At 43.1% G+C, this 14,823-nt stretch overlaps 1 protein-coding gene across 1 annotated transcript in view; it reads left to right on the forward strand.

Annotated features, from left to right (window-relative positions):
- Positions 1 to 14,823, forward strand: part of myo1d (myosin 1D) — a 103,237-nt gene that overhangs the window by 55,315 nt on the left and 33,099 nt on the right. Inside the window, exons 12-16 of the mRNA XM_041858363.2 lie at positions 256 to 326; positions 1,096 to 1,170; positions 1,348 to 1,480; positions 1,841 to 2,007; positions 4,559 to 4,766. Coding sequence (XP_041714297.1) covers positions 256 to 326; positions 1,096 to 1,170; positions 1,348 to 1,480; positions 1,841 to 2,007; positions 4,559 to 4,766 — 654 coding nt within the window. The remainder of the gene's footprint in view (positions 1 to 255; positions 327 to 1,095; positions 1,171 to 1,347; positions 1,481 to 1,840; positions 2,008 to 4,558; positions 4,767 to 14,823) is intronic.

Below are 14,823 nucleotides of genomic sequence, written 5' to 3' on the forward strand. Positions count from 1 at the left end.
GTCCCTCTAATGGGGTACACTAGGTTATATCTGGGGAAGCAACTTTCCAGTAAAGAAAAACTGAGTATAGCACATACGAAAACAGATATCCTTGATATTACAGAGTAAAGTTCCTTTGCATAGGTTACTAGTCCCCACTTCCCCCGGTTTGTGTTACTCAATTTCTCTCTCTCTGTCTCCCCCCTCTCTCTCTCTCTCTCTCTCTCTCTCTCTCTCCCTCTCTCTCTTTATTTCTCTCTCTCTCTCCATCCTCAGCTTTCACCGACAGACAAGAGTTTGGAGTTTGACAGAGATTTCCGTATCCGGCACTATGCAGGGAATGTTGTGTAAGTAACCATTGCGGTGGTGTACTGTATGGAACCACTCTCGGCTAAAAGTCATTGTGGCGGCAGTAGTGAGTTCATTGCACTTCACTATGTTCTCTTAATACCCTAATCATTACAGAAATGTGAGATCATCAAACACTATCTGCCAAATCACAAGCTTTGTATGCTACAGTATGCAAGACATCCTCAGTGCCTGTCCAGCCCAGCAGCTCTCTAGCTAACTCCCCATAGTTGACATATTAAATGGCTTTAAAGATGAGATGAGACCATTATAAATACCATGGACTCTGCCTCCTGCAGCGTAGCCTAATTGGTTCAGGGAGCACTCAAACTTGAGTCTCGCTGCGTCCCAAATGGCACCCTATTCCCTATATAGTGCACTACCTTTGACCAGGGCCCATACTGTAGGTCTCTGGTCAATGGGATCTGGCCAAAAGTAGTGCACTATATAGGGAATAGGGTGCCATTTTGAGATGCAGCCTGATACTGTAGAGTAAGGGGTGTAATGGGTCAGTGTCCCCTGGGTCTTACTGAATACCACAGATGGCTCCTACACTTACACTGTCTCAGACTGGAAACAGAGGATTTCTTCTCTAATTCTTCTGTGACTCATCCATTGTAACCGTTTCTGAGTAGGGTTTACGAGACGCTGTTGTCATTTTTAAGCACCGTCTTTGGTGATGCAAGTTTTAAGACGGTCTTAGTGTCAGAAAAAGATATTCGAAACGTGTGTGTGTGTGTGTGTGTGTGCACTTTTGTATTTACACAGGTACTCTGTGGTTGGCTTCATCGACAAGAACAAGGACACTCTCTTCCAGGACTTCAAAAGGCTACTGTACAACAGGTCAGAGTCAACACACCTGCTATCCCCTCTCCCCCTCCTCCCCTCTCATGACACCACAGTAGCCTTCAAAAAACAGAACAACAGCACCTACAATGAAGAACTGATAAACAATCTTCTCCTCTCTCTTTTACTCTTCTTTTTCTCCCTCTCTCTTCCTCTCTTCCTCTCACTCCGTAGCTCCAACCCAGTGCTGAAGGTGATGTGGCCAGAGGGCAAGCTGAGGATCACTGAGGTCACCAAACGACCCTTAACGGCCGCCACCCTCTTTAAGAACTCCATGATCGCATTGGTGGAGAACCTGGCTTGCAAGGTGAGGGGCTATTTAATTGGCCAACAACATCTAATTTTCTGTTTGTACTACTGACTTGGCGTGTGTGTGTGTGTGTGTGTGTGTATTTCAACTTTAATAGTCTAAAGTGGGTTTTTGTTCATCTCCTCTCCTTCAAAATTACACAAGGGAACTCACAGGATAGGTGGAAAAAACATGTTGGGTATTCTATAGGAATTAGCTTTCACGTTTCCCGTTCTTCCACATCCGTGCAGATAATGGAGAGGAGACTAGGGGGTAAAGCCATTTTAGACTATTTACATGTTGTCAGTGTTCAGTGCCACTTTCTGACGAACCCCATAGTAGCCAATGATGTGTCCCCTTACTGTGGCGTGTGTGTAGGAGCCTTACTACGTGCGCTGCATCAAGCCCAACGATGTCAAGTCGCCCCTGCTGTTCGAGCACGAGCGTTGTCGCCACCAGGTCGAGTACCTAGGCCTACTGGAGAACGTTCGTGTGCGCCGTGCCGGATTCGCCAACCGCCAGGAGTACCCCCGCTTCCTCCAGAGGTACGAGCTTCCACCCCATCTCCGGGTAGAAGTAGAATTAGGGCCCGTATTCAAAAAGCTTCTCAGAGTAGTGCTGATTTAGGATCAAGTCTCTTCTGTCCATATAATCATATTAATTATGATCTAAAAGGCCTTATCCCGATCCTATATCAGCACTCCTACTCTGAGGGCGACGTTTCCGTAGTGCTAAAGCATTGTGCGAAGTGCAAAAAATACATTATAATATGTGTGATTTAATTACAAAATGTTCTTACGGGACCTGTGTTATAACTGGGCTGGAACAAAAGCTTGAACAAGATGCCCACCCCTGCATTAGATCATTGGCTAGGGGCAACATCATCCTCCCTACATTCCCATCCTTATCATGTTACTTCCTGCTGTCAGGTATTAAGTTGTTGTTTAGCCAATGTCCCAGACAGTTGATTTGATACTTCCCTATCAACACAATGTTCCTGTGCCCTTGACTAGGAACAGCCTTGTAACAGAGTGGATGTATTTAATGAATTGCCTTTTCATCGAATTCAGTCGACGCACTGCAATTCAGTGGGGAAAACAAGCTCTGTGACGAGTTGTATTGAGACTATGACCCTCACTACTTCCTGCCTCTGTTTTCAATCCATTCACCAGTATAGACTGACAGTCCCTAATACATAATATTATTTTATGTACAACAGTTCTCCTACTAACATCAATTCATGACTAAGTGAATAAACCGGGGCTGGGCTTGAGTTTGATCAAGCAGAATCCAGTCAGTACTGGACTAAGTCATAGAGATCTGTGCAGTAGAGAGAAGAGGATGGGCTTCGCACGATCACGTTACCTTGTGTCTCCCTTCCAGAGGTAGATCGGGCGCTAAGCGACAGCAGTGATGTCACTGAGGTGGCAGCAAGTCACTTTCATCAGATGAGATGTTACGTAATAATAAATACAGCAAGATATGACATTTCTTCTAAAAGTGTGTTATCTGGGAAACAGAAACAGGTTTATATTGTGTGCAAAAGGAGGATTTTTATAGGATTTATTTTGGACTCTTGGCAGTCAAGACTGACCAAATGTTTAATTAGGATTTGGTCCAAATTGCACTGTCACACACAAGCTCCAAATGGTCCCAAACAAATGCAAACACACACACACATTCTGTTAAATGTTGATCCCTTTCCCTAATTCATTCACAGCTGTTTCATTCTCCCACTGCCCCGCCCTTCCTCGGTCAAACTACACCGAACAACAATATAAACGCAACATGAAACAATTTCAATGATTTTACTGAGTTACAGTTCATATAAGGAAATCACTCAATTAAAATAAATAAATTAGGCCCTAATCTATGTATTTCACATAACTGGGCAGGGGCGCAGCCATGAGTGGGCCTGGGAGGGCCTCACCCACTTGGGAGCCAGGCCCAGCTAATCAGAATGAGTTTTCCCCCACAAAAGGGTTTTATTACAGATAGAAATACTCCTCAGTTTCATCAGCTGTCCAGGTGGCTGGTCTCAGATGATCCGGCAGGTGAAGAAGCCGGATGTGGAGGTCCTGGGCTGGCGTCGTTACACGTGGTCTGCGGTTGTGAGGCCAGTTGGGCGTACTGACAAATTCTCTAAAATGACGTTGGCGGCTTATGGTAGAGAAATGAACATTCAATTCTCTGGCAACAGCTATGGTGGACATTCCTGCAGTCAGCATGCCAATTGCACGCTCCCTCAAAACTTGAGACATCTGTAGCTTTGTGTTCTGTGACAAAACTGCACATTTTAGTGGCCTTTTATTGTCCCCAGTACAAGGTGCACCTGTGTAATGATCATGCTGTTTAATCAGCTTTTTGATATGCCACACCTGTCAGGTGGATGGATTATCTTGGCAAAGGAGAAATACTCACTAACAGGGATGTCAACAAATTTGTACACACAATTTGAGAGAAATAAGCTTTTCTGGAATCTTTTATTTCAGCTCATGAAACATGGGACCAACACTTTACATGTTGCGTTTATATTTTTGTTCAGTATAGATTAGGTAATAGTTGCGATACTTAACAATTATTGTTTTGCATAACGCACTTCTCCTCTAACTCTATCCCTCTCCCTCATTTCCTTCACTGATGAATTTGGTATAGATCGGTATTACATCATGCTTTAGCAGTAAAATGCCAGTGAAATGACTAATTATGACTAACAGGATTTTTTGTCAGGCCTGCTGACCTCTCTTGGCAGTCAAATAATATCTTGTCCTGTAAAGTTACAAATCATTCTGTATTTTGCTGGGCATTTTTTCTGTGGTTCAGGTTTCATAAAAGAAGAAGGGTGATGCAAACACCATTAGGAATTTAAGTCCTAGTAATTTAGCAGATGCTTTTGTCCAAAGTGACATACATTTAACACACAGTATACCATGTTTTTGGCCCTTGCAGGAATCAAACCAATTATTATGGCATTGTATGCCCCATGCTCCAACCACTGAGCAATCAGAACCACTCTGGTTAGCGATCGTGCTAAAGTATTTTGATCTCCACTAATATTGGACTCCTTTCCCCTCGGCCTCCATTCCACCCCCTCAGGTACAAGATGATCTCAGAGTTCACGTGGCCCAATCACGACCTCCCGTCGGACAAAGAGGCGGTAAAAAGGCTGGTGCAGGGCTGCGGCTTCGAGCAGGACGTGGCGTACGGCAAGACGAAGGTGTTCATCCGCACGCCGCGCACCCTCTTCTGCCTGGAGGAGCAGAGGACCAAAATGGTTGGGAAAATCGTCCTCTTCCTTCAGAAGGTCAGTGTCAATCTCGTCATCTTTGACCTTTGGCCTGGTCTCCATGGCAACGTCTTTAGGTCGAGTGTAAACATTGTATAGGTGTGACCTCTACAGGTAAATCTGTTCAAAAGTCAAAAATAAATAAATACAAATAAGTTTGAGACGCTTTAAATTCAATAGAAACTCACTTTTATATTCGATATCACATTGTCAGGGAGCCTGATTGTTGGTCAAAGCTACCTATTATCCAGTGACCTCATTATTTTGTGTTCTCATTTAAATTCATTCTCCTTGCTTCTCATATGAGTAACTAACTCCCGAGACAGGAACAACTCAGCACTTGATATGCCACCGCCGCTAGGCACCGAGATATGTTCAGAGCCTAAAATAATGTTGTATTATTATAGCGTTGGCTCTCTCTCTCTTTCTCTCTGGGTTTTATCCGCCCACGCAATCCCAACTCAGTAAATTATCTGGAGGAGAGAAGAGGGGTCCACACATCCGCACTGCAGACTTCTGGGAAGCCACTGGCAACTCCTGCACACTAAAAGAACAAACAAACTCTGAAAACAGAATATAACGTTCCCTGTACTCCTATTCAACCCTTATTAGCGACTCCTTCTCATAGTTGGAATATATCACTACTAGCACAGCTCCTGAGATGCTGAAACCCATATGTATTAATAGAAACCATTAGCTAATGTACTGTAGCTATAGGGGAAATCCATTTAGTACCCCTTTTATCATATTGACAGTTTTATGACATTGATACAGACCAGAATGTAATCCCATGTTATTGCTTTATTACGACCAATTCTCTGTAAACGTTCTCTGTTATATGATTGGGGATATGGATATTGGATTTTTCATATGCCTTCCTCCCTTGGTTGGTTGGTAAAGAAAGTCATGTGATTGTGTTGTGCATGAGAATGCATTACTTACTTTCAGACACCTCAGGTAAGAATGATAGCAACTCTGATGTGATGATTGGGTGTGTCATACCATATGCCATACACACCCACTAAGACAGCCTCAGTCGTACTGTACAAGGCTTCTGTATAGATGGGGGAAATGTTTTTTGTAGAATGCAGTGTTGCCCTGTCAATTTGCTGTTAAATCTAGCTGAGCTTCTCTATAAAGGTAATGCCCTATCTGACTGACTGGTCCAGAGCTCCAAAACGTCCATTTGTCAGCATCTGTCTGTTCGTTTTCGTGTTTCCTTTTCCCAGTTTGGGATTTGAACGCCTATTTCACTCATTCACCTGGGAGCCATCTATATGTTTGGTGTTCTGACAGAATAAAGATTGACAGCTATACATTTATCTAGCATGTTATTGCTACTCATATCCCTAGGAGTACATTCCTTCACATTCTGAACACCTTTGATTCAGTCAGCTCTCTCGGAGGACTGTGCTGCAATCTAACTGCCTGCAGACATCAAAGGCTGAAACCAACCAAATTGCTTCAATCTGGGATTGATTGTTTGACCTCTGTATTGATCTAGAAGGCCCAGGTTGTGCTGCCCAATAGACAAGCTCGCCTCGTGCTCCTGTTCTCCTATCTCAAAGGATTTTGTCACTTTGATAACCAAGTACAAACACCAGAGAGAATTCCAGACGTTCTACCAAAACAAACATCACACAAAAGAGAGGTTTAGGGTTGAAGGAATCGTGCAGGGGCTCTGTCAGAGAATATGAAGAGAGGTTCTTTGTCAATGGATGTTGCTCACGCACGCACACACACACACACTCTCATGCACCACCCTCCACAAATAAGCAAAATAGACTGCTATTTTACTCTGTTTGTCCCCTGCCCCCTACACACACAGCTCATCCTCTGTGCCATGCAATCCCCTTATCAGCAGCTGGCACACCAATGGGGCTTATGCCAACGGGCCCCACCATGCCAGGGGTGGCAGAACCCATGCCAGTATCTCAAGCGCTCTTCCCCTCCCACCACAAGTGCCTGTCAGTGACTGCACTCCACATAAGAAGTGAGGGGTCCCATATATAGAACCCGAGAATATAGTGCCCTTCTCCATGCCTGTTTCTGGAGTACACAATGTACCTTTCTCCCTACCGCCCCTTCACCCCCTCCCTGAAGGGAGGGGGGGTGGCTCCGCTGAATCCACCGTCACGGCTATCAACTCTGCCCTCACCACTGACTGACTGAGTGCACTACATCCCACTATCAATGGCCTATATCTGCTCCACTGCCCACTCCCAGGTGTGGACTGTGCGGGCAGTTGAGCACACAAGCCCCCATCCAATCCGCAGTCAGAACCTTATCCTCAGGAAGGGCCGATAGTCCCAATCTGAACCAACCTAAAGGGGATTAAATACTACAATCCAACACAAATACAGAGACTTTTAAAAAAATTATTCATGAGCTTCCACCCTTATTTTTTTATGAATATTTCATACATTTATGTCACGCCCTGACTTATGGGACTCTTGTATGTTGAGTCAGGGTGTGGATATCTATGTTAGTATTTCTAGGTTTTCATTCTAGGTTTGTGTTTCTATGTTTGGCCGGGTGTGATTCCCAATCAGAGGCAGCTGTCGCTCGTTGTCTCTGATTGGGGATCATACTTTAGTAGCCTGTTGGCAATCATTAGTGGCGGGATCTTGTTCCGTGTGTAGGCTTGGTTTGTGTTTAGCCTGAGGACTTCACGTTACGTTGGTTTGTTGTTTTGTTCGTGTGTTTATCGTTGAAATAAACATGTATGCATTTCACGCTGCGCCTTGGTCTGACCCGTCCTTCAACGAACGTGACAGTTTAAGCCCAGCCATCCACATCAGTTTCTGTCAGGGCTATTCTTTTAGCTGAGATGACGACAGAGAGTCAGTCCCCTGTGTATTAGGAACTGGACATTAATTTCTATTGAAAGCGTTACAGGTTTTATCAGTGAGACTGTAGGCTAGGCTATGCTAACATTAGCTTAGCGTTAGCCTAGTGTAAGCCCTAGCACGCTGTCTGTCTGCCTACTGGGCCTGAACTGATCCCCTTCTATCCACACGCCTCAGCAGTATGTAACCTGATCCTAATTCGTCTGAGGTAGGCATTATTGCAACGGTGTGTATAGTGTTCTGTTACTTATGGTACATTTACAACTGCTGACTGCAAAACACCTAGCTACCTCCAAAATTGACAATCTGCCAGAAATATTAGCAAGTTATTCAATGTATTTTCATGTGATAGAAGTTCGTAGAACTATTACAGCAGAACAGATAATACCTCATACCCCTGCACATCGACTCAGTACTGGTACCCCGTGTACAGTATATAGCCAAGTTATCGTTACTCATTGTGTATTTATTATTACTTTTATTATTATGTGTTATCACTTTTCTATTATTTATACCTTTTCTTTCTCTCTGCATTGTTGGGAAGGGCCCATAAGTAAGCATTTCACTGTTAGTCGACACCTGTTGTTTACGAAGCATGTGATGAATAACATTTGATCTGATAATACCCTTCCACATGATCACATTTAAATGAAAATAGGATGTAAAGATACATTCTGCAATATTTACAACTCTTCAATTATCATTTCAATTAGTGATATAGGCCCATTGATTATTGAAAAATGTAATTTAGAAATGCTTCATGAGCTAAGAACAACTGTCTAACCTCATTATAACACAATATAAGGTTGTTCTACTCCAAGCTTTGTAAACAATGTCTTTTTTAATGAACAACACACAGTAGTATTGATTTTAATAATGATTTTGGGGCTCCAAAAATAGGTTCACCTGAGACCATTACAGCATTGAGCATTCACAGTGTTCTCGCACAGGGAAGAGCTGGAAGCCACTTAAGATCATGTGATTGTCAGGATCATCATAGAGCCTACACCCTTCAGTGATATACATCGCATCCACATCCTCCTCCTCCAGCTGCTGACTAACTACATTAGATATACACTTAAGATTTGAATCAAAATGGTAGTCATAATTCCGCATAATTCTCTGGCCATTACATTTTTACATTTTACAGTTTTAGTCATTTAGCAGACGCTCTTATCCAGAGCGACTTACAGTTAGTGAGTGCATACATTATAATTTTTTCATACTGGCCCACAACCCTGGCGTTGCAAACCAATTGAGCTACATCCCTGCTGGCCATTCCCTCCCCTACCCTGGACGACGCTGGGCCAATTGTGCGCCGCCCCATGGGTCTCCCTTTCGCGGCCGGCTACGACAGAGCCTGGATTCGAACCAGGATCTCTAGTGGCACAGCTAGCACTGCGATGCAGTGCCTTAGACCACTGCGCCACTCGGGAGACCATTATTATACATCAGTATATAAATATCCACTCCTGACAGTTCAGCTGCTTGGCTTGAAATTATGGAAACATAAGCCATTAATGCTCATATAAAGCAGATGAAACAAAATGTTGTTCATTGTAATTCGTACACCTACTATAGGTGTATTAGGCCTACTTGCATTCTCGTTCTTCAGTTCCTTCACCTGGCTCTCACAGGCTGTCAGTCTGGCCTCCAAGGCTGTAATGGGCTCCCCAGTGGCGCAGCGGTCTAAGGCACTGCATCTCAGTGCTTGTGGCATCACTACAGACCCCCTGGTTCGATTCCAGGCTGTATCACAACCGGCCGTGATTGGGAGTCCCATAGGGCGGCGCACAATTGGCCCAGCGTCGTCCGGGTTTGGCCGGTGTAGGCCGTCATTGTAAATAAGAATTTGTTCTTAACTGACTTGCCTAGTTAAATAAAGGTAAATAAAAAATCTGTCTTCAGTTCCTCCATCTGGCTCTCACTGGCTGTCAGTCTGGCCTCCAAGGCTGGATTTTCTGTCTTCAGTTCCTCCACCTGGCTCTCACTGGCTGTCAGTCTGGCCTCCAAGGCTGTATTGTCTGTCTTCAGTTCCTCCACCTGGCTCTCACTGGCTGTCAGTCTGGCCTCCAAGGCTGTATTGTCTGTCTTCAGTTCCTCCACCTGGCTCTCACTGGCTGTCAGTCTGGCCTCCAAGGCTGTATTGTCTGTCTTCAGTTCCTCCACCTGGCTCTCACTGGCTGTCAGTCTGGCCTCCAAGGCTGTATTGTCTGTCTTCAGTTCCTCCACCTGGCTCTCACTGGCTGTCAGTCTGGCCTCCAAGGCTGGATTGTCAGTCTTCAGTTCGTCTACTTCTTTCGTAGTGATTCTCTTCTCCACTTTAAGGTCCATCACTTGGTCCTCACTTGCTGTCACTCTGTCCTCCGTGTTCCTCAGCTTCTCTCTCTCTGCTCCACCACCATATCTCTCAGCTCCTTCATCTCATTCCAGATGTCAGGTGTGGTTGTGTGTTCGTCGGTCACGCCCATAGCTTCAGTCCCTCGGGTCTCCATCGGAACTTCGCTAACTCTGCTCTCTCTCCCTGCGCTGTGACCCTGTTGAGCTCTGTCTCTGACCCCTCCACTCTCTCCCTGAGCCCATGCCCCGGACAGACAGAAGAACAGCAACACTAACAGAGTTACCGCACCCCTCATTCTGAAACATTGCCTTTTCAGATACAGTGTGGCTTATGAGGCTACGTCACGTCAATGCAAATGTTGCTACTAAAGTCAAGGACATTTGACAACATATATTTTGCCACGTAAGAAGTCTGCAACTGTTGTTTTGTAAATTATCCCCTAATGCCTCTGCAGGTTGAAACCATGTTGTTTCTCTTGTTGCCATTCCTTTTCTCAGTGACCTTTGCTTAGGAAGATACTGTACCTGCATCCTCTGTTATTGAGGAAGACTTTGGTGATGAAGAAGTGTGTCTTCATTGTACTGGAGTATTTTTCCCTGCTGTCTCTTGGAGCTCAGCTGCCTTCTCATTTTGTGTTCTTTCATGTGTTTTGTTTGCGACTGTGCTGTCAACTAGCGCGGTGACAGTTTGAATATTCTCTTTTGCTGCAACTTCTCACTGCCTCAGCAACTTCCAACTTCCCACTGTTGAACAATTAAGGCACAGATGTTTCCTTTGAATTCATAATCACACATTTATTTTCTATTTTACAATGCAAACCCAATTAATACAGGCTCATATTTTATTCAAAAAAATCATTGAGTTGGTAATGTAATTGATTCGTTGTAGGCTATTTGAGTAAAGTTATTCACACTTAGATTCACCGCACTAACAACAAGAAGATAAAGTAGTGCCAGGCGTTCCACATTCAAAACAATCCACTGAGCTGACGCATCTCCCTGACAGTGGAAGGATATGGATAGACGGGGCTCTCACCATGGCAACCCAGGTTTGGCTCCCAGCCAAGGTGCACTGCTTTCCTCCACTATGACCTTCATTTAACATTTTCCCCCCGACTCCTCATAGAATCACCCCTTTCTTTCTATCCTTTGGCATGTCTATTCATGTATAATACAGTATGTTTTACTTGTCCGGATTTCTAATTGACAGACCTGATACAAGCAATCATTTCTGAAGGTTTCTTTGTTTCAGTTATTGATTTTAGTGTCTGACAGTCTGTCCATGGAGGCAACACAAATTCAAAATTTCCATCAATATTTCTATCGATCAACAGGATCCATAGCTATTCTATTTCCTCCTTACTTTAGTTCCTGTATTCCCATTGTTAAAAATTATTTGTCACACAGTACAGGAGCCCAATGATGGAACATGGTGATCATGTATAGAGGATGTCAGTCTAATGAGGGTTTCAGAGCAAGGCACTGGCTGCTGCCTTGAGCATGTGGTGATGCTGTTGCTGTTCACACAAGCACTGGATTGATTTATGCTAATACCCGTTGGCCCAGTGTCTCAGCCAGTGTCCCTGGTGATTGCCTGCGGTCAGAGTGTGTGTGTGTGTGTTGTGCCCTTGTTAAATTGTGTCACACACTCCGCTTGATGCCGTCTCCACCCACCTTGGTGTGTCGAGCATGTCACTGGAAAACCAGCCTGATGTCCCTGGAGGACAGGGAAATAGTGGTGCTCAGCATTGGATTGTAGTCGAGTGTGTCGCTCCGCTGGCCCAAATCGACTAGGCTATCTGTCTTTCCATGTTTGATTTGTTTTGTGGATGACATATAAAAGGATATTTTGATTTAGCATGTTTGGTCAGAGACTATGAATGGTATATGGCTCTTCAGTAGTCCTAAAGCAGTTTCAGCACTTGGTGTAGCCTATATATCTATACGTTTACATGAAGATATATGTCAAGTAAAATATTTCATCTTTATGTTCTTCTCTCTCAAACTCCCTACACATCCAGCCATTGTCATGGTATGTGATTTGTGCTGGCCGGCCTCTCCCTACCCAGCATGCATTTCAAAGCGCCCCAGTAAAGCCTTACCAATCTGTCCCACTTTGTCTGGCCAAGACACCCCCAATGGCTTTGACAAGCTCGTAAATCTGGAGCCCCAAAGTCAGGGCAGCGTGTGGCTAGTACGACTCCATGATGGAGGGAGTCTGTAAAATGGTGATCAGATGGCTCTATTGGAGAGGAGGGAGTTCCGGACGTGTTATTGGCCTGATTTACATACGTTCCCCTGGGTGTTGTCCTCTCCCCACCTTCCTACTCATGATCATCCACACTGTCTGCCCCTCTTTGTTTAAGCGCAGCCAAGCAGTTGTGTGTGTGTGTGTGTGTGTGTGTGTGTGTGTGTGTGTGTGTGTGCCGGGCGGGCCCACCTAAGTCCATGGTGAATACACACATCAAGTAATTTACCTCTTGTATATCATAATCAGCTTAAGATAATGGATTCAGATAGATTTAGATTATGTTTAGGCCTTATCCAATGTCGCTGTTGCTCTTCCTGCAACCCGCTTCTTACTTTTAGCTCAGGACATTCACATTCAAATGTATGTTTATACAAAGGCCTTGATTGATGCTAAGTAGTTACCATCTATTGGCAATATTATGTATGACACAACTGCCACAGTTAATCAGATGTGGTTACAGTATTTTGTCACTTAGATAACGTTTCTCATATCTGCCCATATGGAATGTTTTAGGAAGAGATGTACACGCAGCCATCCCACCACCTCTCCGCTCAGAATCTTAGTCTTTGTTTAAAATCAAAGTAAAGAAGGTCATTGAGGGTCCAATAGCCCTACAGTATATTGCTCACAATCACTTAAAGCTGCAATATGTAACCAAATGTACATAGAAATGTAAGTTGTATAGATCTGTCATTCTCATTAAAAGCAAGTCTAAGAAGCGGTAGATCTGTTCTATGTGCGCTATTTCTTTGCTTTCTGTTCTTACGTTTAGTTTTTGCGTCTTTTACTTTCGGTTTTGTACATCAGCTGAAAATACAATATTTTTGCTTAATGAAAATATATTTCACAGCAGTTTAGATGGTACATTGATTCTCTACACTATACTATAAGCTATACACTATTGCTTGCTTTTTCATATAAACTGAAATTAGGCGAACTATTAGAATTTTTGCAACCAGGAAATGACGGATTAATTTCTGCATATTGCACCTTTATGCAAATTCTGTTTATCTCAACCCAAGACCATAATACACTCGGGTCCCTTAAGAAAAATCTTAAATTCTCCATTTTAATATCTTATTTTAGAATATCTTATCTCAATGCCGCTCGCCTAAAACAGACTTCATTTCCCCAAACATTTGATCAAATCTGAATTTGAATGTTTTTTTTTCTAACACAGTTAGTTAGCGGGGACCATCTATGAGTTGTATTCTATTCATGTGTTCACCTCATCATCCTTGTCACACTGTAGAAAAACGTTTTGCAACGGAAAACGAGCGTTTCTTATTGGACAAGTTCAGGTAGTCCCTCCCGGTTTTCAGTAAAAAAATTAATAAATTGGTGCCTAATGAAAATAGTTGTATTTTGTAGTTTATTTTTAAATACCAACTTTCAAATACTCGAGGTAGTCGAATATATTTTCTGTAGACTTTCAACTAAAGGCAACTATTTTCTTTGATATTCAAATACAGGTCTCAGAAAACCAAATCATATTTGAAAGTATTTTGAATACCTCTCAGAAAACCATATAATATTTGAAGGTATTTTAATATATGCAAGTTGTTTGAAACCCCAAAAATGTGATGGCTGCCAAATATTTGATGAAGAACCAAAAACTACAGCAGTTAGTTGAATTAGTTTGAATATATGATCGTTAGCACATGGTATGGAGGGCTCTTGGATATTAATCAAAATATTGCCTATAGCCTATAATTAAATACATGAAGGACATGGAATCATCTCAACATTAGAGTACAGTGGCGCAGTGGTCTAAGGCACCTCATCGCAGTGCTAGCTGTGCCACTAGAGATCCTGGTTCGAATCCAGGCTCTGTCGTAGCCGGCCGCGTCCGGGAGACCCATGGGGCGGCGCATAATTGGCCCTGCGTCGTCCAGGGTAGGGGAGGGAATGGCCGGCAGGGATGTAGCTCAGTTGGTAGAGCATGGCATTTGCAACGCCAGGGTTGTGGGTTCAATTCCCACGGGGTGCCAGTATGAAAAATCATAATAATGTTTGCACTCACTAACTGTAAGTCGCTCTGGATAAGAGCGTCTGCTAAATGACTAAAATGTAAATGTATTCAGACCCCTTCCCTTTTTCCACATTTTGTTACGTTACAGCCTTATTCTAAAATGGATTAGATAAAAAAAATTTCATCAATGTACACACACTACCCCATAATGACAAAGCGAAAACCGTTTTTTAGAAATTGTTACACATCAAAAATAAAAAGTAGTTGCTTTCTCTGATATGTATTCAGTTTTAAAACGTAGTTCCTTTCTGATATCTGTATTCACATAGTTTTGAAAAGTAGTCACTTTCTGAGATCTGTATTCAAATAGTTTAATATAATAATAATGTTTTGGGATCTGAATTCAATTATACTGAACAAAAATATAAACGCAACATGCAACAATTTAAAATATTTTACTGAGTTAGTTCATATAAGGAAATAAGTCAATTGAAATAAGTTCATTAGGCCGTAATCTATGGATTTCACATGACTGGGAATAAAGATATGCATCCCAAACATGCTTAATGGGTGACATGTCTGAGTATGCCATGGAAGAACTGGAAAATGTTCAGCTTCCAGGAATTGTGTACAGATCCTTGCGACATTGGGCCGTGCATTATA

This window comes from Coregonus clupeaformis, chromosome 1, assembly GCF_020615455.1.
Source record: "Coregonus clupeaformis isolate EN_2021a chromosome 1, ASM2061545v1, whole genome shotgun sequence".
In the NCBI taxonomy this organism is placed as follows: domain Eukaryota; kingdom Metazoa; phylum Chordata; class Actinopteri; order Salmoniformes; family Salmonidae; genus Coregonus; species Coregonus clupeaformis.